The following is a 24,142-nucleotide window of genomic DNA, read 5'->3' as shown; positions in this document are numbered from 1 at the left end:
CAGTTACACCCAGAGCTGCTGTCACTGTTCTGCTGTTACCTAATGTATTGTACTCCAGTTACACCCAGAGCTGCAGTCACTGTTCTGCTTTTATCTAATGTATTGTAGTCCAGTTACACCCAGAGCTGCAGTCACCATTCTGCTCTTACCTAATGTATTATACTCCCGTTACACCCAGAGCTGCAGTCACTTTTCTGCTCTTACCTAATGTATTATACTCCAGTTACACCAGAGCTGCAGTCACCGTTCTGCTCTTACCTAATGTATTATACTCCTGTTACAGCCAGAGCTGCGGTCACTATTCAGATCTTACCTAATGTATTGTACTCCAGTTACACCCAGATCTGCAGTCACTGTTCTGCTCTTACCTAATTTATTGTATATGTACAGGACTGTGCCTATGTAATGAGCGACGCAGCAGTGATGCCTTTAACGGCTGTAACGTGCCCGTACAATAAGCGATGCGGCCATGTTGCCGCGACAACTAAGCGACTGTCGCTGATAGGCCGTGACCAATCAGCGACGCAGGATTTCGGTTACAGACAGACATGATAAGATTATATATATATTTATTTATTACACACACATCGTATTTGTATTTTTTTTATCTCAATTTAGGTAACACCTTGGGCTATTAATGAAAGGTTGGCCAGTAGTGGTCATCTCCTTTAATTTAATCTAATGCCCAGCATCTAGTTCTTTGAAAGGGCAGAGGATCTACTAAACCAAGCAGAAAGCGTTTAAATATGTTGGTACTTTTAACGTTTTTTTCATGCTTTTGCAGAACATAGTTACATAGAACTCAATTTTCGAGATAACAGTACTTCTGGGGATTGAAAACTTTAACTCCTTAACAAAATATTTGGAATTGAGAGTCCTCAGTGGTTGATACCTTTTAATGGCTAACTGAAAAGATTGCAAGCTTTCAAGACTACTCAGGTCTCATCAGGAATATAGTCTATATGCCTGATGAAGAGACCCGAGTAGTCTCGAAAGCTTGCAATTTGTTAAAATCTTTTCAGTTAGCCATTAAAAGGTATCAACCACTGAGGACACTCAATTCCAAATATTCTTCTATCTACTGGCTAACAAGGTACAAAGATATACATCTTTCCTGTAACTCCTTAATGCAAATTGATGTATAAAATAGTCATGAGCGCATCATTTTGAGGACTTTTTGATGGATCCTGTGTATCTTGATCGCATGGTACAGGCTCTGCATTGCTACGTCAGCTGCAAGAGCTCAACTGATTTACACAGCCAGGATTCTGTTGTGTTCTCACCAGTCCTAGCAGTTTAACCCCTCAGTGACTGAGCCAATTTTGACCGTAATGACCAGGGCAAATTTTTTTTAAATCTGACCACTGTCACTTTATGAGGGAATAACTGACATATTGTGCTTTATAATAGTGGTAAAATTTGCTCGATGTGACTTGAATTTGTAAAAATATTGGAAATTTGGCGAAACTAAATCAGTGAGTTATGTTACACAAAATAGTTAATAAATAACATTTCCCCTAAGTCTACTTTACATCTGCATCATTTTTTAAACATTTTTTGTCAGGAAATTATAAGGGTTAAAACTTGATCAGCAATTTCTCATTTTTCCAACAAAATTTACAAAACCATTTTTTTGCGGATCACCTCACATTTGAGGTGACTTTGGTGGCCTATGTTAAAGAAAATACCCAAAAGTGACACTTTTCTAAAAACTGCACCCCTCAAAACCAGATTCAATAAGTTTATTAACCCTTCAGGTGCTTCACAGGAAAAGGGAGCACAGAATTCACTGGATTTTATTTGAGGGTGCGGGAGTTATGTCGCTTTTCCAGAGTCTTTGTTCTACTAGTAATGTGGGAATCCCCTATATTTCCAGTGACAGGTGACGGACCTGAGTGGGGGATGGTTTGTGCAGGATAAATTAGGGTTTTATTTGTAACATTTTGGACTACATAATATTTTTCCATCCCTTCCAGAGTAAGGCAGGGATCACATGCTTGTGTTCTACGCTGAGCACTTACATCAGGGTTTCTGTGTAAATCCCACAAAAATGCGATTCAGACCCACCATAATAAGGAAGATGGAGACACTTCATACTCTGTTTGGCATCTGCTCTGGTGGTCTCCATCTTTTTAGGTGTGCACAGATCTGTTGCCATCCACAATTGTGTGCTTTTTAGCACCTAAAAAAGCGATATCTCTGGAACAGAGACTTGTACAAAGTGACACTATTAGTTGTTTTGTTCGGGGTTTTGTCTGAATAACGTAATAACGTAAGCGCTCAGCAGCAAGCGCAGGATAAGTGTAAGCCGAGCCTTATGCCAATTTTTAGGAAGTAGAATGAACATAGAGACAGCAGTACAAGAATAGTTATTTTTATTTTTGCGCAGTTCACTGTGCAATATAAGTGATAATACGAATTTATTCTTTGGGTCCATGCGATTACAGAGAAAACTGATTTACATAGGGTAACTATAGAGCTGTAACTATTTTTTGGCAGTATGAGAGCTAATTTTTTGCGGGAAGAGTTAAAGATTATTTTGGCATTTTGGGGCACATAATATTTTTGATCGCTTTTATTCATATTTTTCAGACACAAAATGAATACCCAGCAATTCTGTTATTGCTTTTATTTTAATTTTTTTTGTGCCGTTCCCCGTGCAGTAAAAGGGATAAGACCGATTTGTTTTCCGGGTTGGTACAATTACAGCGATACCAGATTTATATTGCTTTTTTTAGGGCTTGTTTTGTGCGCGAAAATCAACATTTTTGGCGTGTTTTAATTTTTTTTTTTTTTTTTTTACAGCGTCCGCCAAACGGAATAATTAACATGCCAGTTTTATACAACGGATCGTTCCGGATGCGGTGATACCAATTATGTGTACTTTTTTTTGTTTATTTTAGTTTTATCACAAACGCTGCGTTTTGAGCGGCGAAGCAGATTTTTGTGATTTGTGTTTTTTTCACTTTTTCATATATTTTATTTTACTTTTTTCACTGTGGGACATGTATAATTTTTACTTTGATCACTTGTCTCATGTACAGCAGTGCATGAGACTGTCAGTGTCTCACTGACAGACTATGAAACCCAACTTATTGCTGGATCTCACAGGCCACCTTACCCTGGGGTCATCACATGACCTCAGGGTACCATGGTAACCATCGGAACATGTGATTCTCATCGCAGGGGTCCGATGGTTACTAAGGGGGTCTTATGACCCCTTATAACAACCCAAATACCGCTGTTGCAATTGACAGTGGTATTTAAGGGGTTAATCGGCCGTAACACCGGCCAGGGCCGCTACTGTCATGTACAGCTGACACAGGAATCGGGCGGCATTAATCCTTTATTTCCCATTGCCGAGTCAAAACGGCAATGAGGAATAAGTACCCTTAACGACTGCTGTTTTAATGCGCAAAGCGGTCGTTAAGGGGTTAACCCGGATAGGCTGCTGTAAATAGTGACAACAGTACACAAGGAATTTGGCAAAGGGAGAGCTATCCCTTTGTCAGACCATCAGCACCTGTTCTGTGTGCTGCTGTGCCAGTGGACTATGGCAACCAATAGCCTTTGAGTCTACCATACAGTACAGTTTAACAGATACTGCCAAAGTCCGATAAGTCATCAGTAAAGAAGGGGACAGGCTAGGTAATCCACTGCAGCGTAGAGCATTAGCTATGATTGGTTGCATGCCCAAGTGGCTTTAGAGTTCTAATAGTGTAGTGTACGAAAATAAAGGTTAAAAAGATCCCCCCAATTCAGTTCCACAAACATTGTTTCATGTAGAAAAAAAAGGTCCTTTAAAAAAAAACATTCGGTATCGCCGATCACTAGATCATCTCAATACTTATTTATGCGTACAGTCCCAAAAAGTAGCCTGCCATCACCATTGCAGTCCATTGGCCCTGTTGGCGCATGCGTCCAGACCGTTTTGTGAGGGATTTTGGACATATGCCCCAACGGTGACACAGAATGCAAAGTGAAAACACCCTAATATAAATTGGGTATCACTGTAATCATACTATAAAGCTTCCATATTTATACCACATGGTGAACACCAGAATAAGATATATGAAACAATTGCTGACTTAACAGTATGACCAACAGAATTGCTGTTTCTTTTGTACATTTCACCTCCCTTTAGGCTATGTGCCCACGTATGCAGAAAATTTCTGCTTCAAAACCGGACACCTTCCCAGAAAACGCGTGGAAATAAAATGTGCGTTTTTTGCTTAAAACCGCACATTTTTTATGCGTTTTTTTCGGCGCATCTTCTGGACTCATAGGAAATAGCTAAAAACGCAGACTTTTCTGCAAACTTAATGAGCATGCTGCGATTTTAACCGCTAAGCATTTCCTTTGCGGAAAAAACGCATCAATTGGCACAAAAAGAGAAAAATCCATTAAAATGAATGAGATGCTTATTTTAAGCGTTTGTGAAGCGTTTTGACCGGGACAAACGCTTCAAAAACGCTTACATGGGCACACAGCCTTAAAATATAGCAAAAGCGTATATGTACCACTGAAAATTACATCTAGTCATAGAAAACAATAAGCCCTCACACAACTACCGTCACGGAAAACTAACATGCAAGGCTTTTGGAATATGGCTACACAAAATTTCAAAAGGGATTTATTGTTCAAAATTTATGAACAAACGAAACTACAGAAGAAATTGGATATCGCCATAAACAGGGTGATTGAGAATAAAGTGAACACTCCATCAGTGCAGCATGTGAACGGCATAAAAATTAACACTCAATAACAGCAGAATTGCTGTTCGTAATTTTTTTCTTATTCTACTAACAAAACTCATTCCACAAAAAATCCAGTCTGCTTCTGATTAACAATGGCAAATGAAATAAGAGTTTGTTGTATTCTACATAAAGTCTTTTGGGGGAAATTTACAAATTGTAGATCAGTAACTGAATATGAATATGCCTTGTAAAACATAAAAGACATTAGGAAATAAAAACAAACCATCATGGAGACTGTCTTCTCTTTCACTATGAGCATGGAATTTTTCTATAGTCTGACAGCCCAGTAACTTCATGCTGTTTGTTTGACCTCTTAAAAACAGAGTATTAGCAGAAAGGTCCAGGTTATACCTCTCCTCACAGTATTCCAAGTTCTGTAAAAAACAAAGAAATTGACATATGGATAAGTCATCCCACTCACCTAAATGATAGTTTTGTTAAGACTATTCTAAAAATAATATTAATATATATATATATATATATATATATATATATATATATATATATATATATATATATATATATATACACACACATACACACACGTTAATATACTGTATATACACACACGTTAATATTCGGTATATATACACATAAATACACTGTGATGCAGTGACCCCTGTTACATCTAGGGGGCGCTGTATGTGCTCTTCAGGATATGCAATGTGGGCGTTTCCTTGATTGTGATGGTGAAACAGTGACCAGCATGATTGTAAATGGCCAGTATGTGTCGCAGAGGTCCTCTGCCCTGTAAGCCCAAAAATAATGATGTTGGGCTGGGACTTGCAGTCCATGAGTTATTTACCTAGAAGGGGGGCTTATAGGGCTAGTCGGAGAGCTGGGCCGGATCGACTAGCCACAAATATACCGCCCCCCCATATGGGGGTGGTTTGGGATATATAATGTGACTGAGGTCTTGTCACATGGCAGTGCGTTTTGAACCCGAGTGGTCAGAGTGCAAGGTCCTGGAAGGCCTGTGTGTTTGGAGCTAATAAATCCCTGAAGAGCACGTGGTGAGGCCTTGGACCCGGAGGCCGGTGTGTTTGGAGGTCCTGGCCATGGGCTTGGATCCCTGAATAGCACACGGTGGTGAGGCCTGTGTGATGGATGGTCCCGGGGGGACAGATGTCCTGAATAGCACCCACGGAGGCCAGGTGTGAAGAGTCTGTGACGACCCAGAGTTGGGGGAGAGAGAGAGAACTGATAAGGAGTCGGCGTCTGGAGCAGGAGCTCCTGTAAGGTACCTCCACAGACTGTTGGTGCTTGTAAACTTCTATGGACGTTAATGAACTTTTTGGCGTGCAGTCGCAAACGGTCACTGGACAGAGAGGTCCAGCGTGTCTAGGGACTGCAAGTTGAAGCTATACGTTGAAATATTATGGACGGTGGTAGGCCTGTGACGTGCAAACTGTGTGATTTATGCTGTGCAAAATAAACAGATATAGACTGTTTTATGTGCAAAACAGTGCCTGTCTATGTTAATCCCGTGCCAAGCGCGTCCCCCAACACATTCAGTAGGCGCAACGCTACAACACACACTATATTATATATTACATAATATAATATATAATCTAGTCCAGACATTGACAAGGTTCGAAAAAAAGATTTTTATTTGAAATAATTTTCTCCTTCAAACTTTGCTTTCGTCAAAGAATGCTCCCTTTGCAGCAATTCCAGCATTGCAGACCTTTGGCGTTCTAGCAATTAATTTGCTGAAGTAATCTGGAGAAATCTCACCCCATGCTTCCAGAAGCCCGTCCAACAAGTTGGTTTGGCTTGATGGGCACTTTTTGCGTACCATACGGTCAAGCTTCTCCCACAACAGCTCAATGGGGTTGAGATCTGGTGACTGCGCTGGCCACTCCATTACAGATAGAATACCAACTGCCTGCTTCTTCCCCAAATAGTTCTTGCATAATTTGGAGGTGTGCTTTGGGTCATTGTCCTGATGTAGGATGAAATTGGCTCCAATCAAGCAGTTTCCACAGGGTATGGCATGGCGTGGCAAAATGGAGTGAGAGCCTTCCTTATTCAGAATCTCCCACTTTACCAGCACCAAAGCAACCCCAGACCATCACATTACCTCCATCATGCTTGACAGATGGCGTCAGGCACTCTTCCAGCATCTTTTCAGTTGTTCTGCATCTCACAAATGTTCTTCTGTGGGGTCCAAACACCTCAAACTTGGATTTGTCTGTCCATAACACTTTTTTCCAATCTTCCTCTGTCCAATGTCTGTGTTCTTTTGCCCATATTAATCTTTTCCTTTTATTAGCCAGTCTCACATATGGCTTTTTCTTTGCCAATCTGCCCTGAAGGCCAGCATCCCGGAGTCGCCTCTTCACTGTAGACGCTGACACTGGCGTTTTGCATGTACTATTTAATGAAGCTGCCAGTTGACGACCTGTGAGGCGTCGATTTCTCAAACTACAGACTCTAATGTACTTGTCTTCTTGCTCAGTTGTGCAGTGGGGCCTCCCACTTCTTTCTCCTCTGGTTAGAGCTTGTTTGTGCTCTCCTCTGAAGGGAGTAGTACACACCGTCGTAGGAAATCTTCAGTTTCTAGGCAATTTCTTGCATGGAATAGCCTTCATTTCTAAGAACAAGAATAGACTGTCGAGTTTCACATGAAACTTCTTTTTTTCTGGCCATTTTGAGAGTTTAGTGGAACCAACAAATATAATGCTCCAAATTCTCAACTAGCTCAAAGGAAGGTCAGGTTTATAGCTTCTCTAATCAGCCAAACTGTTTTTAGTTGTGCTACCATACTTGCACAAGGGCTTTGAAGGGTATTCTAACCATCCATTAGCCTTCTTACACAGTTAGCAAACACAAAGCACCATAAGAACACTGAAGTGATGGTTGTTGGAAATGGGCCTCTATACACCTATGAAGATATTGCATTACAAACCAGACGTTTGCAGCTAGAATAGTCATTTACTACATTAATAATGTATAGAGTGTATTTCTGAATCATTTAATGTTAGCTTCATTGGAAAAAACTGTGCTTTTCTTTAAAAAATAAGGACATTTCTAAGTGACCATAAACTTTTCAACGGTAGTGTGTATATGTGTGTGTATGTATATTAGATAGATAGATACACCTAAATAAAATGGGAATGGTTGGTGATATCAACTTCCTGTTTGTGGCACATTAGTATGGGAGGGGGAAAACTTTTCAAGATGGGTGGTGACCATGGCCTACAGCAGTGGTGTGGAATCTTTTTTCTGCCAAGGGCCATTTGGATATTTATACCATCCTTCGGGGGCCATACAAACTCCGCCCACAAAGTACATCCTGACTCTGGCACTGGTTTCATGACTTATTCTTTCATTGCATGCATGCCCTTCAGCGTTCAGTAGTGAACACTGCATGTGTGTGCTAACAGAGCAAGAAGAAATTAAAGAGATTGTGGCAACCAAAATACAGCTCCCTGCCCAAGAATGCAGTTCCTGAGAATCTGCTCGGGGGCCTGATAAAAGGTCATCGAGGGCCGTAAATAGCCCTGGGGCCTGAGGTTCCCCACCCCTGGCCTACAGAAAAGCATGTTCAGTAAATGCACTCAATACTTGGTCGGGGCTCCTTTTGCATCAATTACTTCATCAATGCGGCGTGGCATGAAGGCGATTAGCCTGTGGCACTGCTGAGGTGTTATGGAAGCCCAGGTTGCTTTGATAGCAGCCTACAGCTTGTCTGCATTGATTCTCTATGGGATTAAGGTCAGGCGAGTTTGCTGGCCAATCAAGCACAGCGACACTGTTGTTTTCAAACCAGGAATTGAAATTTTAGGCAGTGTGAACAGGTGCCAAGTCCTGCTAAAGAATGAAATGTCCATCTCTAAAAAGCTGGTCAGCAGAGGGAAGCATGAAGGGCTCTAAAACTGCCTGAAAGACGGCTGCGCTGACTTTGGTCTTGATAAAACACAGTGAACCTACACCAGGAGATGCATGGCTCCCGCAACGATCACTGATTGTGGATACTTCACACTAGACCTTGGAAATCAAGATCCCAGAGTCTGGAGGAAGAGTGGAGAGACACACAATCCAAGCTGCTTGAGTTCTAGTGTGAAGATTCCACAATCAGTGATGGTTTGAATATTTTTTTCAAGCTGGTGTTATAAAGTATTCTAATTTACTAAGATAATGACTTTCACTGGCTGTAAGCCATAATCATCAATATTAACAGAAATAAACACTTGCGCTAGATCACTGTTTGTAATGAATATATAATATATAAGTATCACTTTTTGCATTGAAGAACTGAAATAATTTAACTTTTTGATGATATTATAATTTTGTGAGATGCGTGTGTGTGTGTGTGTGTGTGTGTGTGTGTGTGTGTGTGTGTGTGTGTGTGTGTGTGTGTGTGTATATATATATATATATATATATATATATATATATATATATATATATATGCACACACACATACTTATGTGTGTAATGTACATTATACAGATATATATATATATATATATATATATATATATATATATATATATATATACACACACACACATACATACACACACATACATATATATACACACACACACACCGGTTGTATACCGGAACAAACCTGTCAAATCTATCAACTGGAGATGGGCAGTAACAGGTGGGCCAAGGGCCGAGTCAGATTTGTCAGGTCTATTTCTATAATTCCTGGCTAGCTTTTCAAACACGTTTTCCTTGAAACCCTGCAGGGTTTCAGACAAGAATGTACCCGGGTGCACGATCCCTTTCATGCTTGCCTGTAATTCAGGCAGTGTGAATCTAGTACTACTTCATCAAGCAGATCCTACTTGTTGGCAACCACCTTTGCGTCATAAAGCAGGATCATAAAATTCAAATTTAAAGCCCAATAGACTCTGCTTTGGCAGATAGTGCCCAGCTCCCGACTATGGGCAGGGGATGAATGTAGCAAAGTCAGGTAGGCTAGGGTTAAAACCTAGCACCACAGGTTCTGATTAGGTGCACCTGGCTGGCTCTGCATATATCCAGTCTGGGTGCTCACCTTATTCATTCAGCTGGGGAAAATGAAGGTTGTGTTGGAGCTAGAGAGCCAATTTAGACTCTCTCTGTGATAAGAGTCTGCACATTTCGTGTGCACCAAACTGCAAGTATCAGTGGTCGCACTGGACAATACCAGATTTGTATGACCGAACTGGGACTAGCACAGTCATGTACAAGCAGCCAGGGTCTATTTTGTTTAGTTAGCACCTGGATGTGTACAGATGTGATTGTTTTGGTTCCGATGCTGTGCAGCCTGTGGAAATAAACGTCACATTGTTTTAACACAAAATCCAATGCCTGTGTAAATGCCGTTTGCTGCTGAGCAGGAATCCTTACATAATATGTTCAAAGAATGAAACAACCAAAGAAGACAGCAAGGGACACGGGAGAAATTTAGGGGAAAGTGAACACAGACCACGAGCCTAGAAGAAAGCAAAAACCATTGTAGTTAGGGTGACGAAATAGTGGCCCTTAAGCAGCCAGTGAAATTTGTCTACATCCATAATGTAAATAAAGTGATAACAGTGTGTAGACTCGGAACAAACAATGACAAAGTGTGAATGTTGTAGCAGGACAATGCTCCGGACAGGAACTGTCACTCAAGGAGGAGCACTCGCCCCCTGCTCCCTAGCAACCAGAAATTAAGGCGGGTTCAGGGATGTGAGCTCAAGAGACAACTTGAGACTGTCCCCTTTAAATTACAAACCATACAGAATACAAATAAAGTAAAATCTTACCTCATACATAATTTGTCCTGATGGTAAACATTTCCTGTCCCCAAAAGCCAACTGCAGCAAATGAAAGCTTAAATCTCTGCCACTATAGTAGAAATTAAAAGAATATGATGAGAACATGAATGGATAACTAAATAAATGACAAAATTCATATCCCTCATTTTTGAAATGTAAAATAATTTTGGGAAAAGGATGCAACCTTAGTTAGATTTTAACAATTAGATAAATGAATTACTACTGCGCTTAGAGTCACTGGTATCTATTGTCTTACTCAAATGAATTTGAGGAGAAAAAAAACGAAGTCCAGAGCACAATAAAAGAACCAGGTTTCGACACAGAGCAACAATAAGTAACACTAAAAAAGTCATATATATCCCTTTGGATGCTTAATGCCAATTGTAGAGCAAGAAACCAAGATTAGCTTGTAAAGCAGTAGGGGTTAACAGCCTCAGAGGGGGAGGGCGGGCTCAGTCTCACAAGTGAAAGCTGATTCTGTGTTTGGAGATCCCAAAAGTCCTTCTGTAAGTAATAACACTCCTCCGGTGGGTTGCTGAATAAATGCTTCTTGCTTAAGAACTGCAGTAATCCTGTTAGCGATGCTACCCCGGCCAGTGGCAGCAGTCGCTTTAATGGCAGGCTGGGTGGGAAAACACACTGAACTAGGTGCCTGAACTTCACACTATGCTCATCAGCACAGGACCTGTGTGAAGTCAGAGACACGTGATGCACTGGGCTGCAGCCTAGAGATTGCAATGAGGACCAAAAAGCTATCCTACATGTTTCAGAGACTCCTGTCTCCTTCCTCAGGGATGTGGTCCTGCTTGCAATCTCTGTAGTATATATGCACACACTCAATAGAAGTAAATAAATCAATTAAAAATGTCCGTCATCACTGGAAGCCAAATAGTTCAATTTCACTATTGAGTCCTTTAGGAATGAGAGTATCAAGCATAAAAATCCAGCGTGACTCAGCGCGAGACATTAGTTTTATATGGTCTCCTTTGCGTGCCTGTTTATGAACGAGTTCTATCCCCATAACTGTCATATTAGACAACAAACCTTCATGATAATTAGCAAAGTGGCTTGACAGAGAATGGCCCATGAATTTCTTCTTTATATTCCGGATATGTTCGTTTATCCTTATTTTTAATGGGCGTTTAGTGCGCCCCATATAGATTTTTTCACAGGGGCATTTTATCATGTAAATGACACTCTCTGTAGCACAGGTGATGTAGTCATCAATCGTATATTCCTTGTTACCTTTAATAAAGGTTGATTGTTTGCCAGTTTTTGTTTGGCGGCAAATGCAGCAACTTCTGCAGGGAAAACCACCATGGTTACTTACCGGTAGCCGGTTTTTCCGGAACCCATGACAGCACCACCTGAGAGAGGGATCCGCCCCGCCAGGACAGGAACCTACTGAGACATAAGGGGCGGCACCTCTCCCCCGCTTCAGTTGGGTTACAGAGCATTGAGAGGACTTCCCGGTTAGTTACATGTTTAATCCAACACCACAACACTCAAAACACCCTACTAATTGTGCACACCCATACAGTGAAAAAGGGGGGGAATGTACGGGTGCTGTCATGGGTTCCGGAAAAACCGGCTACCGGTAAGTAACCATGGTGGTTTTCCCTTCACCCATGACAGCACCACCTGAGAGATTTTTGGAGACTTCGAAACACCTTAGGGAGGGACCACCGCTTGCAGCACCCTTCTACCAAAGGTTAAGTCAGCAGAGGAGGATAGATTTAATCTATAGTGCTTAAAGAAGGTTGAAGGTGAGGCCCAGGTAGCGGCCTTACAAATCTGTTCGATTGATACCTCTGCCTTTTCAGCCCAGGAGGTCGCCACGGCTCTGGTGGAATGAGCCTTGATGCCGTCAGGAATCGGGATACCACTAGCTGAATAGGCTACACTAATGGCTTCCCAAATCCATCTAGCAATAGTCCCTTTTGAAACCCCATAGCCTTTCCTGGCACCCTGAAAAGCTACGAATAGGGACTGTGACCTCCTCCACTGGCTAGTGGCAGATATATATTCTACGAGAGCCCTTTTAACATCCAGACTATGGAATTTTTCCTCCCCCAGATTTTTTGGATTTTCGCAAAAGGATGGAAGGACAATTTCCTAACCCCGATGGAAATCTGATACTACCTTGGGCAGATAACTGGGGTCTGTTCTTAAAACTACCCTATCCTGAAAGACTTGCGTGTAAGGAGGATTTACTGAGAGAGCCTGTAAGTCGCTTATCCTGCGGGCTGATGTGAGGGCTACTAACAGGATTGTTTTTAGGGTCAAGAACTTTAGGGGTAGCTGATGTAATGGCTCATACGGATCTTTTGTAAGGGCTTCTAACACCAGGTTTAAATCCCAGGGGGCTATTCTGGGTATTGGAATAGGCTTAGCTCTATGGCAGGATTTAATAAATCTGGCTATCCACCTATCTGATGCCAGTTTGCAATTGTAGAGCGCCCCTAGTGCCGACACCTGAACCTTAAGTGTGTTTACTGCTAACCCCATCTGCAACCCAGATTGTAAGAACTCTAGGATGGCCCTAATCGGGGGTTCTTTTCCTAACGGCTTACCCAAGAACTGTAGGAACTTATCCCATGTTCTGCCGTAGATGTTAGTAGTCACCGGTTTCATGCTTTTTAGCAGAGTGGCCACCAGCCCAAGGGAGAACCCCCTATCCATTAAAAGCAACCTTTCAAATTCCACGCCGTCAGATGGAATCCTTTGACCTGAGCGTGCAATATTGGACCCTGAGCTAGTAGGTCCGGGATTTCTGGCAGAACCCATGGATCGGAGAGGGACATCTTCCGTAGCAGAGAAAACCAGGGCCTTTTTGGCCAGAATGGAGCTATTAGAATCACCCTGGCTTGATCGTTTCTGATTTTTCTTACCACAGTTGGGATCAGAGCTACTGGGGGAACGCGTAAGCCAGTCTGAAGTTCCACTGGATGTGCAACGAGTCCACTGCCCATGGATTTTCCCTCGGGTTTAGAGAGCAGAACCTTTCTGTTTGCCTGTTGTGCTTGTTTGCAAAGAGGTCTATCACCGGTTCCCCCCAAAGCTGAATTATCTTTTGAAAAATGGACCGGTTTAGCGCCCATTCTCCTTGCCTCAGGGTATTGCGACTCAGGAAATCTGCCTCTATTTTTTCTGCCCCTTTTATGTGTAGGGCTGTCACGGAGTGTAGGTGTTCCTCTGCACTGCTCAGAATGTCTGTTGCTGCTTCCATTAAGGAGTGTGATTTTGTCCCACCTTGGTGGTTGATGTATGCCACTGCTACCTTGTTGTCTGACATGATGCGTACGTCTCGACCCTGGAGTAGCGGAATGAAGTGGCTTAGGGCCTTGCCCACTGCCCACAGTTCTCTCAGGTTGGAGGATGCCTTCCTTTCCTGAGGTGTCCAGGAACCCTGACCTATGAGGCCCCTTAGGTGTGCCCCCCACCCCGAGGAGCTTGCATCTGTTAAAATTATATCTGTCGCCTGTCTGTCCCATGGTATTCCTAAGGTCAGATTTGTCCCGTTCAACCACCAGTTGAGAGAGTCTCTGGTTTTTGAGGAAAGCTCCAGCTTCCCTTCCAAACGCCCTCTTAGCGATCTTTGTGCTCTTAGTATCTCCCCCTGGAGTTGCCGGGTGTGAAACTGAGCCCACCTGACCGCCGGAATACAGGATGTTAGGGTACCTAGTAGGGACATTGCTTTTCTTAATGTCATACATGGTTGGTTTCGGCCCGCCAAGGCCAGATTTTGTACCTTCTCTATCTTGGACTCTGGGAGCAGACACTCTTGCCTTTCTGAGTCCAGTATAAATCCTAGGAAGGTCTGTTTCTTTAGGGGTTGTAATTTTGATTTTTTGAAATTGACTATCCACCCTAACTCTTGCAAGGTGTTGATCACCTGAGTCAACTGTGCTGTACAGTGGTCCTCTAAACTGCCCACTATAAGAAAATCGTCCAGGTATGGTATTATGACCGTATCGTGAATCCGGAGAAAGGCTGTCACTTCCGCTATGACCTTGGTGAAGACCCTCGGGGCTATGGATATGCCAAACGGAAGAGCCCTGAACTGAAAGTGCCTTAGTGTGCCCTGAATATAAAGCGCTACCCTCAGGTATTTCTGGTAATCTGGATGGATAGGGATGTGATAATACGCATCCTTTAAATCGACTACGGCCATGAAGCAATCTTGATGTAGCAGCTTCACTGCCGTAGTCACTGATTCCATCTTGAAGGTCGGGTTCCTTATCCAAAGATTGAGGCGTCTGAGATTTATGATTGTCCTGAACGACTGATCCGGGTTTTTTTTATTAGAAAAAGGGGTGAATAAAACCCCTTTCCTTCCTGTAAGCGTGGCAACTCGGACAGTACCCGCTTGTCTATCAGGCTCAGGATTTCTGTTTCTAAGGCCAGTTGTTCTTCGGTCATCTTCCTGATAGGTGTGATGACGACCACGGGTTTTGGCTGACGAATAAAGGGGATTTTCAGGCCTTCTTTTAGGATGCTCAGAATCCAGGTATTGGAGGAGATCTTTTCCCAGGCCTGGAAAAAGAGTGCCAATCTCCCTCCTACTGGAATACCGGCGTCATTGTGGTGACTTTTTTGAGGTGGAGGTGCCTCCACCAAACATAAACCCTGATTCTTTCTTTCTTTTATCCTCCCATCTTCTCCTGTCAGTGGGAGGACGCCCTCTATTGAATCTCCCCCTCCGAAAGGGCTGTCTCCTCTGATCCATAGGGAATCTGGGGAAGCCTTTTTTCTTATCGCCTGCTTTCTCCAGAATATCGTCCAAGTTCTTGCCGAACAGGAATCGACCATCGCAGGGGAGAGAGCACAATTTGGCCTTGGACTGAAGGTCACCCGGACAGCCCTTAAGCCATAACGCGCGTCTAGCAGCATTTGATAGTGACGCTGCTCTGGCTGTCAATCGCATAGAGTCCGCCGAGGTATCTGCCAAAAAAGCCGCTGCCCCGTGCAAGAGATACATGTCTGATAAGATCTTCTCTCTTGGGACCCTTGACGCCAGCTTCTCTTCTAACTGCTGCAGCCAGATCATGAGGGAGCGTGCCGTGCAGGTGCCCGCTATCGCCGGCTTTAGACCTCCTGCTGTCGCTTCCCATGCGTGCCTCAAATATGAGTCCGCTTTTTTGTCCAGCGGGTCTCTAAGAACCCCTGCATCTTCCAAGGGCAGGGCCGACCTTTTGGAAGATCTGGACACCGCTGCATCTATTTTTGGGACTTTGTCCCATACCTCCGTATCCTTGTATTCAAAGGGGTATCGTCTCTTAGAGGCGGATGGAAGGGCCCCCGATTTTTCAGGCTTTTTCCACTCCTTCTCAATAAGCGCCTGGATTTTCGCGTTTACTGGAAAGGTTCGTTTTTTCCTCTCCTGAAGCCCCCCAAACATGACGTCCTCTAGGGTTTTAGCCGCCCTTTCTTCCTGTAGGCCCATTGTGGTTCTAATGGCCTTTAGGAGGGCATCTGTATCTTCTACAGGGAAACATGGCTTACCCCCTGTGTCACTATCTGAGGAGTCTGAGGAGGATGATTTTTCCGCCTGAGATGATACTGACGCGGAATCTGAGGGGGAACTAGGGAAATCCTTCCTGCTTTTTTTCCCTTTTTTCAATAAAGACTTAATTGAGCCTTCCATTTCTGACCTGAGGGCAGATATTAGATTGGCTGCGAAACTAGGCGCTTCCTCCGCCATAGTCCGCTGAATGCACGAAGCACAGAGATCTTTTTGCCAGTCTCTTGCTAGGGGAGATTTATATATAGCACAACCCCTATTATTCTTCTTGCTTCCCGCTTTTCTCCTTTCCTACAGGGTGAAGCATACAATAGAAAACCCCTATTAATATACTGTTAACATTCACAAAGATCACTCACCACCCGTAATCAAGGGTACCGGACTTGGAGGCTGCATCGGAGCACCTGACCCGCGCTCTTTGGACCTTGAGGAGTGCCCCGACCTGCGGCTGGGGCGACTGCTGCTTGAATGGCTTCCATGCTTCCTGCCAGAGGGCTGTGAGGGAGGCAGGGACGCTGAACGTTCCTGCTCGGACTCCATTTTGCACCGCCGATCTACAGCTGTCTTCCTCCTTTTAAATTGCATGCCTCCGCCTGGTGAGCGTCTTCCTCCCCTCCCCCCTGCGACCGCCGGCTCAGCGCTTCAGAAGCCGGCCGGCGTCGCACCCAGCGCCATTACACCGTCGCCTTCTGCTGACGTCAGCCGGCGCACCCAGCATTCCAAGCGCCGCCGACGTCAGCGGCCGGAAGACGCCAGCGTCTCTCCCCTACCACGGGGATCGAGATGCGGCGTGCGCGAGGGGAGGGCGGCGCGGTGGGGGCTTCCCGGAGCCACCGGAATCCCATCCACGCCCGCACGAACCCGGAGCCCCAGGGACCCCGGGGACTGCGCTTCCAGGACCCGACGGCCGGCGCTACAGGTAAGCTACCTGTTCTTCCCGCGCCGGGACGGGCCTGGGTCTTATCTTTTTCTTCGCCCATGACAGGCACCGCCACAGTGGGATTCCTTCCAGGACAGGAACCCAACTGAAGCGGGGGAGAGGTGCCGCCCCTTATGTCTCAGTAGGTTCCTGTCCTGGCGGGGCGGATCCCTCTCTCAGGTGGTGCTGTCATGGGTGAAGGGAAAAAAACCTTCCAGACTGGCCAAAAAAGGAAGAGTGGATTTTTTTTATACTATTTGAGGGCACGCTCGGAGCTATAATACTCTTAAGGTTACGTGCCTTCCTGTACACAAATCTTGGACCCTGTGGAATGATCGATGCCAGAGTTTTATCCTCTCTCAAAAGATTCCAATGTTCCTTCACTATTTTATTTAAAATGTGGGAGTTGGAGTTATACTCTGAAATGATAGGGATAAAGTCGTCCTGCATTTTATGCGGAGGTTTGCTGGTATTACAACTTAGATCGGGTGAATCAGTCCTTAAAAGACTTCTCGCTGTTTTATCCCTCATGGAACATATAGCTTCCTCCAATAAAGCATCATTATACCCTTTTTCTAGGAATTGTTTTTTGAGAGTGACTGCTTCCAAGTCAAAATCCTGCACTTTTGAACAGTTGCGGCGAATCCTTGTAAATTGGCTCTTTGGTACGTTTAATAGCCAACTAGGAAGGTGACAACTATCTATGGGGATAAAAATATTAGAATCTGTAGTTTTTCTAAAAGTCCGTGTTTGAATTTTATTATTTTCAATAAAAATAGTCAGGTCTAAAAAGTTGACAGAGCTGGAGCTGATGGTGGAAGAAAAATTTAAAAAGTACTCATTTTTATTTAAATCAATTAAAAATTGTTCAAGCTCCTTGTGACCCCCCCGACCAGATAAAAATTACATCATCGATGAAACGTTGCCAGAGTACCAGGCCCGCGCGCAGCCCTCCGGTGGGATAGATGGTCTCCTCTTCCCATCTACCCACATAGAGGTTAGCATAGCTTGGCGCGAACCTGGTACCCATGACAGTACCCCATTGCTGGGAGTAGTAGTGCATCTGATATTTAAAATAGTTGTGAGTAAGTATAAAAGACATGCAATTTTATAAAAACTCAATTTGTCCTTCTGGTAGTAAATTCTGTTTAATTAAAAAATGTGCAGCTGAATTGCATCCCTGAGACTGAGCCCGCCCTCCCCCTCTGAGGCTGTTAACCCCTACTGCTTTACAAGGTAATCTTGGTTTCTTGCTCTACAATTGGCATTAAGCATCCAAAGGGATATATATTACTTTTTTAGTGTTACTTATTGTTGCTCTCTGTTGAAACCTGGTTCTTTTATTGTGCTCTGGACTTTGTTTGTGACTCTAAGCGCAGTAGTAATTCATTTATCTATACAGACTTTCCCTTTGACATCAATGGTGACTGGTGTTTTTCTGCTTTTGCTGCTGGAGTCCCCCTATATATACTTGAGCGCCACTGAGGTTTTTATATTATATTATTCACATGCATTGTTTGTCACCTTCTCGGCAGGCAGCATAGTATTTGGTATTCTATTATCCTTTCACTTTTTTTTTTATTTATTTTTTTCCTGCTCTTCCTCCGATTAGAATGGGAGACCTTATGGCGGATCGTAGAGACCGTTTAACCAATATACAGAGGTTTTTTCATCGTGCTCAGGCACAGGCCCCACGAAATCCCAGATTAGATAGTATTGACAAATTGAAAGAATCTCTAAGATCTTTAGAAAGTCTACTGATTAAGGAAACGAGAGACCTCTGGGAGGTGGCCACTCTTGAACGTTATTTAGCTTATGACTGCATCCCCAGGGGCTTAGTGGTACACAAAAATTCTCTATGGTGATATTGGCGACGAGTCTGTACTAGCCGAATGGAACTTGATGTTCAAAGACTTCTCTAGACAAGCTGTGGGTTTTATCATAGAAAAGAGGAAAAAACAACTTTTGGATAGCAAACAAAAAATATCCATATTATTTGATAAAATTAAACCTTTTGAGAATCATCCTGAAATCATTCTGTTATCTAACAGTATCCGTAACAGAATCATGAGTAAAGAAAAAGAAATCATAAATAAAAAACAGAAAAAATTTGGAAGGGTTGTGATACCCGAGAGTATTCTTCAAACCAATTCATGTTCCGAAATAGTGTACGAGGTCATTGATGAGGCTAATACCAGCCAGTCTAATAGCACAATGTCTGCTGACAGGTTTTCCACTCATCCAGTATCGGATGATGATTTACCCTCCACTCCTCCTGTTTCTCCACCCATAGAAGTTAGTGAAGTAGAATCCGAATCTACTAATCCTAATGGGCTTAGAACCAACTCCCCCATGACCCTAAGGAGAGATACCCAACTTGCCAGTGCATCTTCAATCAACACCCATAATCGCTATCAGATTTTAGATTCAATAAATGATTCTCCATCCACCTCCACAAATGATCATGCGGCACCTAGCCCCGCTTTGTCAAGACCAAATAGACCAAACAAGACTGGCTCTACCATTAGTAAAACAACCAAGAAAGCCATTAATAGGAATTTTTTTCAGGTGGTCCCAAAAAAATATATAGGAGGGGTCGCCGTGGGGGGGGGGGGGGGGGGGGGGGGGAGTTCTCCAAAAAGAAAACGAAATCAATAATCATTAAACAAAACATGCAATCCATTTTTAACCTTAGTACGTACACATTGAGTCAGAATGAAATTTCATTACTGAATAAAGGTCTCAATTATGCCCCAGCATGCCGATTTAATAAATTTCAAGCATTTATCGGCATCAAATTGTTCATGCGAAAATCAGCTATAAGAAAACATTTTATGAAGAATCCAATAAAGGAGAATACTTGCAGCAGCAATACTTTTGCACACACTGGTCTGCGAAACAGGTCAAATTTCCACCCCTTAAATGAGTATTCTAAAGCAATGGACACGTTTCAAAGCAACGTGATAGCCGACAATCGCAAGATCAGTGACAAAAGGTGTTCCAAATACAAGTACAATCTTACATTTTCCGAACGTAACGCTATTACATCCTTACAGGGTAATAATAAAATTGTCATTCGGCCAGCAGATAAAGGGGGTGGTGGGTATAGTAATCCTTGATGAAAAGAATTACCATGAAGAAGCCATACGCCTATTGAGTGATTCTCGCACGTACAGAAAACTTACTAATGATCCCACTGATAAGTTTCTGGCCGAATTGAAAGTACTTGTGGATAAGGGTTTTAATGAGGGATTTTTGATGAAGAGTGAGTATGATTTTATTTACACTAGACACCCAAGGGTAGCCATGTTCTACTATTTACCGAAAATCCATAAAGATCTAGTTAAACCACCGGGCCCGTCCTATTATTTCCGGGATACAGTGCCTCACAGCCAATTTATCCAAGTATATTGATTGCCACCTACAAAAAATGGTTTGCATGTTACCAGCCTACCTGAAGGATACTTCTCATATATTGAAAATTCTGGAGGGTGTTGATTGGAAAAACCATTATATCCTAGGCACCCTGGATATTGTCTCCCTCTATACTGTTATACAAAATGATAAGGGATGCAATTCAGCTGCACATTTTTTAATTAAACAGAATTTACTACCAGAAGGACAAATTGAGTTTTTATAAAATTGCATGTCTTTTATACTTACTCACAACTATTTTAAATATCAGACGCACTACTACTCCCAGCAATGGGGTACTGCCATGGGTACCAGGTTCGCGCCAAGCTATGCTAACCTCTATGTGGGTAGATGGGAAGAGGAGACCATCTATCCCACCAGAGGGCTGCGCGCGGGCCTGGTACTCTAGCAACGTTTCATCGATGATGTAATTTTTATCTGGTCGGGGGGGGTCACAAGGAGCTTGAACAATTTTTAATTGATTTAAATAAAAATGAGTACTTTTTAAATTTTTCTTCCACCATCAGCTCCAGCTCTGTCAACTTTTTAGACCTGACTATTTTTATTGAAAATAATAAAATTCAAATACGGACTTTTAGAAAAACTACAGATTCTAATAGTTTTATCCCCATAGATAGTTGTCACCTTGATAGTTCGCTATTAAACGTACCAAAGAGCCAATTTACAAGGATTCGCCGCTACTGTAGGAAGGACGTAACCTTAAGAGTATTATAGCTCCGAGCGTGCCCTCAAATAGTATAAAAAAATCCACTCTTCCTTTTTTGGCCAGTCTGAAAGGTTTTTTTTCCTTGCAGAAGTTGCTGCATTTGCCGCCAAACAAAAACTGGCAAACAATCAACCTTTATTAAAGGTAGCAAGGAATATACGATTGATGACTACATCACCTGTGCTACAGAGAGTGTCATTTACATGATAAAATGCCCCTGTGAAAAAAATCTATATAGGGCGCACTAAAAGCCCATTAAAAATAAGGATAAACGAACATATCCGGAATATAAAGAAGAAATTCATGGGCCATTCTCTGTCAAGCCACTTTGCTAATTATCATGAAGGTTTGGTGTCTAATATGACAGTTATGGGGATAGAACTCGTTCATAAACAGGCACGCAAAGGAGACCATATAAAACTAATGTCTCGCGCTGAGTCACGCTGGATTTTTATGCTTGATACTCTCATTCCTAAAGGACTCAATAGTGAAATTGAACTATTTGGCTTCCAGTGATGACGGACATTTTTAATTGATTTATTTACTTCTATTGAGTGTGTGCATATATACTACAGAGATTGCAAGCAGGACCACATCCCTGAGGAAGGAGACAGGAGTCTCTGAAACATGTAGGATAGCTTTTTGGTCCTCATTGCAATCTCTAGGCTGCAGCCCAGTGCATCATGTGTCTCTGACTTCACACAGGTCCTGTCTGACGAGCAGAGTGTGAAGTTCAGGCACCTAGTTCAGTGTGTTTTCCCACCCAGCCTGCCATTAGAGCGACTGCTGCCACCGGCCGGGTAAGCATCGCTAACAGGATTACTGCAGTTCTTAAGCAAGAAGCATTTAATCAGCAACCCACCTGAGGAGTGTTATTACTTACAGAAGGACTTTTGGGATCTCCAAACACAGAATCAGCTTTCACTTGTGAGACTGAGCCCGCCCTCCCCCTCTGAGGCTGTTAACCCCTACTGCTTTACAAGGTAATCTTGGTTTCTTGCTCTACAATTGGCATTAAGCATCCAAAGGGATATATATGACTTTTTTAGTGTTACTTATTGTTGCTCTCTGTCGAAACCTGGTTCTTTTATTGTGCTCTGGACTTTGTTTTTTTTCTCCTCAAATTCATTTGAGTAAGACAATAGATACCAGTGACTAAGCGCAGTAGTAATTCATTTATCTATACAGACTTTCCCTTTGACATCTATGGTGACTGGTGTTTTTCTGCTTTTGCTGCTGGAGTCCCCCTATATATACTTGAGCGCCACTGAGGTTTTTATATTATATTAGATTTTAACAATTACCTTTGACTTGTTTGAACAGCCCAAAGGTAACAGCAGTTTCGAGGGTCATTCTCAGGCTCCTGAAAAGTGACGGAAAAAACAGGAACTCTTCCCCCTTCAATTTGAACATGGTATCTTAAAAAAAAAAAAATACACACACATTATTAACTCATTAAAATATCCAACACAAAGTGACATATGATCTGGGATAATTGTAACTGCATAAAGAGTTACTATAACACATGACAGCTTCCGGATATCCAGCCTGTGCAGACATGATAGAAACATATACAGGCTAGAAAAACAGGAAAATAATAGTAAATAGTCAAGTGACCCTGTATCAATCAAGTAAGGATAGCGTGGGATAGTTATGGTGCAATAATAGCAAGATTGAATATATAAAAGGAAAATATGCACAGAACCAAAATATATAAAACAAAGTTTAATAACAATATATAAAAACAATGTTAAAAGCATACACATGATAAAGATTGCATAGTGATCTGTCAAAATAAAGCACCACAGATACCAGGTTCATACAGAATGGTAATTATAGTAAAGATGCACAGATAAAAAAAAGAAAAAAAAAAGAAAAATCAGAAAATAACAGAGTGCACACATGTCAAACAATGCCCATCTAAAGCCCCCGTCACACATAGCGAAGTTTTGTGACGCAACAGCGATCTCACCAGCGAGATCGCGGTGTGTGACAGCGATCAGTGACCGCCCCCCCCCCCCGCCGGTATCGCTGATGGAAACCACTGGAAATTTTTGGGATCGCTGGTCTCCCGCTGGCCAGCACGCATCACTGCATGTGACAGGCGAGAGACCAGCGACCAGGAGCTGGTAACCAAGGTACACATCGGGTTTCTAAGGGGCGCGCGCCCCTTAGAAACCCGATGTGTACCTTGGTTACCAGCTCCCTGCACCAGCACGCTGGTAACTAAAAGGGACACAGCGATGAGCGCGCTCGTCGTCGCTGTGCTGATCGCTGGTGAAGCTGCCTGTTTGGCAGCTCACCAGCGATCATGTAGCGACACACCAGCGATTCTGACACGTTCATATCATTGTCGGGATCGCTGGTGAGTCGCTATGTGTGACGGGGCCCTAAAGCTGGTGAGAAATTACTCAAAGTGCCAGAGGGAACCAACACAAAACAAAATACACACTAATAAGGGCTGTGCAGAGCATAGTTTACCTGGCGTGCCTAAATGGTAGAACTCTCCACAAGAGACACGATTTTGGAAACTAGACCCCTTACTGAACTTATCTAGATGTGTATTGAGCACTTTGAACCCCCAGGTGCTTCACAGAAGTTTATAACATTAAACCATGGAACTAAAAACAATCCCATTTTTCACAAATAAATCTTTTTTAGCTCCATATTTTGCATTTTCATGAGGGTAACAGGAGAAATTGCTCCATACAATTTGTTGTGCAATTTCTCCTGAGTACACCAATACCCCACATGTGGGGGAATACTACTGTTTGGGTGCACGGCAGGGCTTGGAAGGAAAGGAGCGTTATTTCATTTTACACTATTTAATTTTTTTTCATCTGTGCATCTTTAATATAAATTACCATTCTGTATGAATCTGGAAATTGTGGTGCCTAGCTTTTGACCGATCACTGTCTTCAATATGCAATCTTTTTTCATGTGTACTCGTTAAACATTGTTTTTATATTGTTAATAAGCTTTATGATTCATATATTTTGGTTCTGTGCACACATGATGCAGTGCACTACACAAACGCGC

The 24,142-nt window shown here is 42.8% G+C and overlaps 1 protein-coding gene across 3 annotated transcripts in view; it reads right to left on the bottom strand.

Moving 5' to 3' along the window:
* Positions 1-24,142, bottom strand: part of AHCTF1 (AT-hook containing transcription factor 1) — a 258,110-nt gene that overhangs the window by 195,211 nt on the left and 38,757 nt on the right. For all 3 annotated transcript variants that reach the window (XM_073545122.1, XM_073545119.1, XM_073545120.1), the window contains exons 6-8: positions 22,408-22,521; positions 10,508-10,589; positions 4,981-5,131 (exon numbers count right to left, since the gene is read on the bottom strand). In XM_073545122.1, the coding sequence (XP_073401223.1) occupies positions 4,981-5,131; positions 10,508-10,589; positions 22,408-22,521 (347 nt within the window). The remainder of the gene's footprint in view (positions 1-4,980; positions 5,132-10,507; positions 10,590-22,407; positions 22,522-24,142) is intronic.

This window comes from Dendrobates tinctorius, unplaced genomic scaffold (assembly GCF_039654945.1).
Source record: "Dendrobates tinctorius isolate UK_male_01 unplaced genomic scaffold, ASM3965494v1 ptg000140l, whole genome shotgun sequence".
NCBI lineage: Eukaryota > Metazoa > Chordata > Amphibia > Anura > Dendrobatidae > Dendrobates > Dendrobates tinctorius.
Note: the sequence above shows the minus strand (reverse complement) of the source record. Positions and strands in the feature narration are given on the sequence as shown.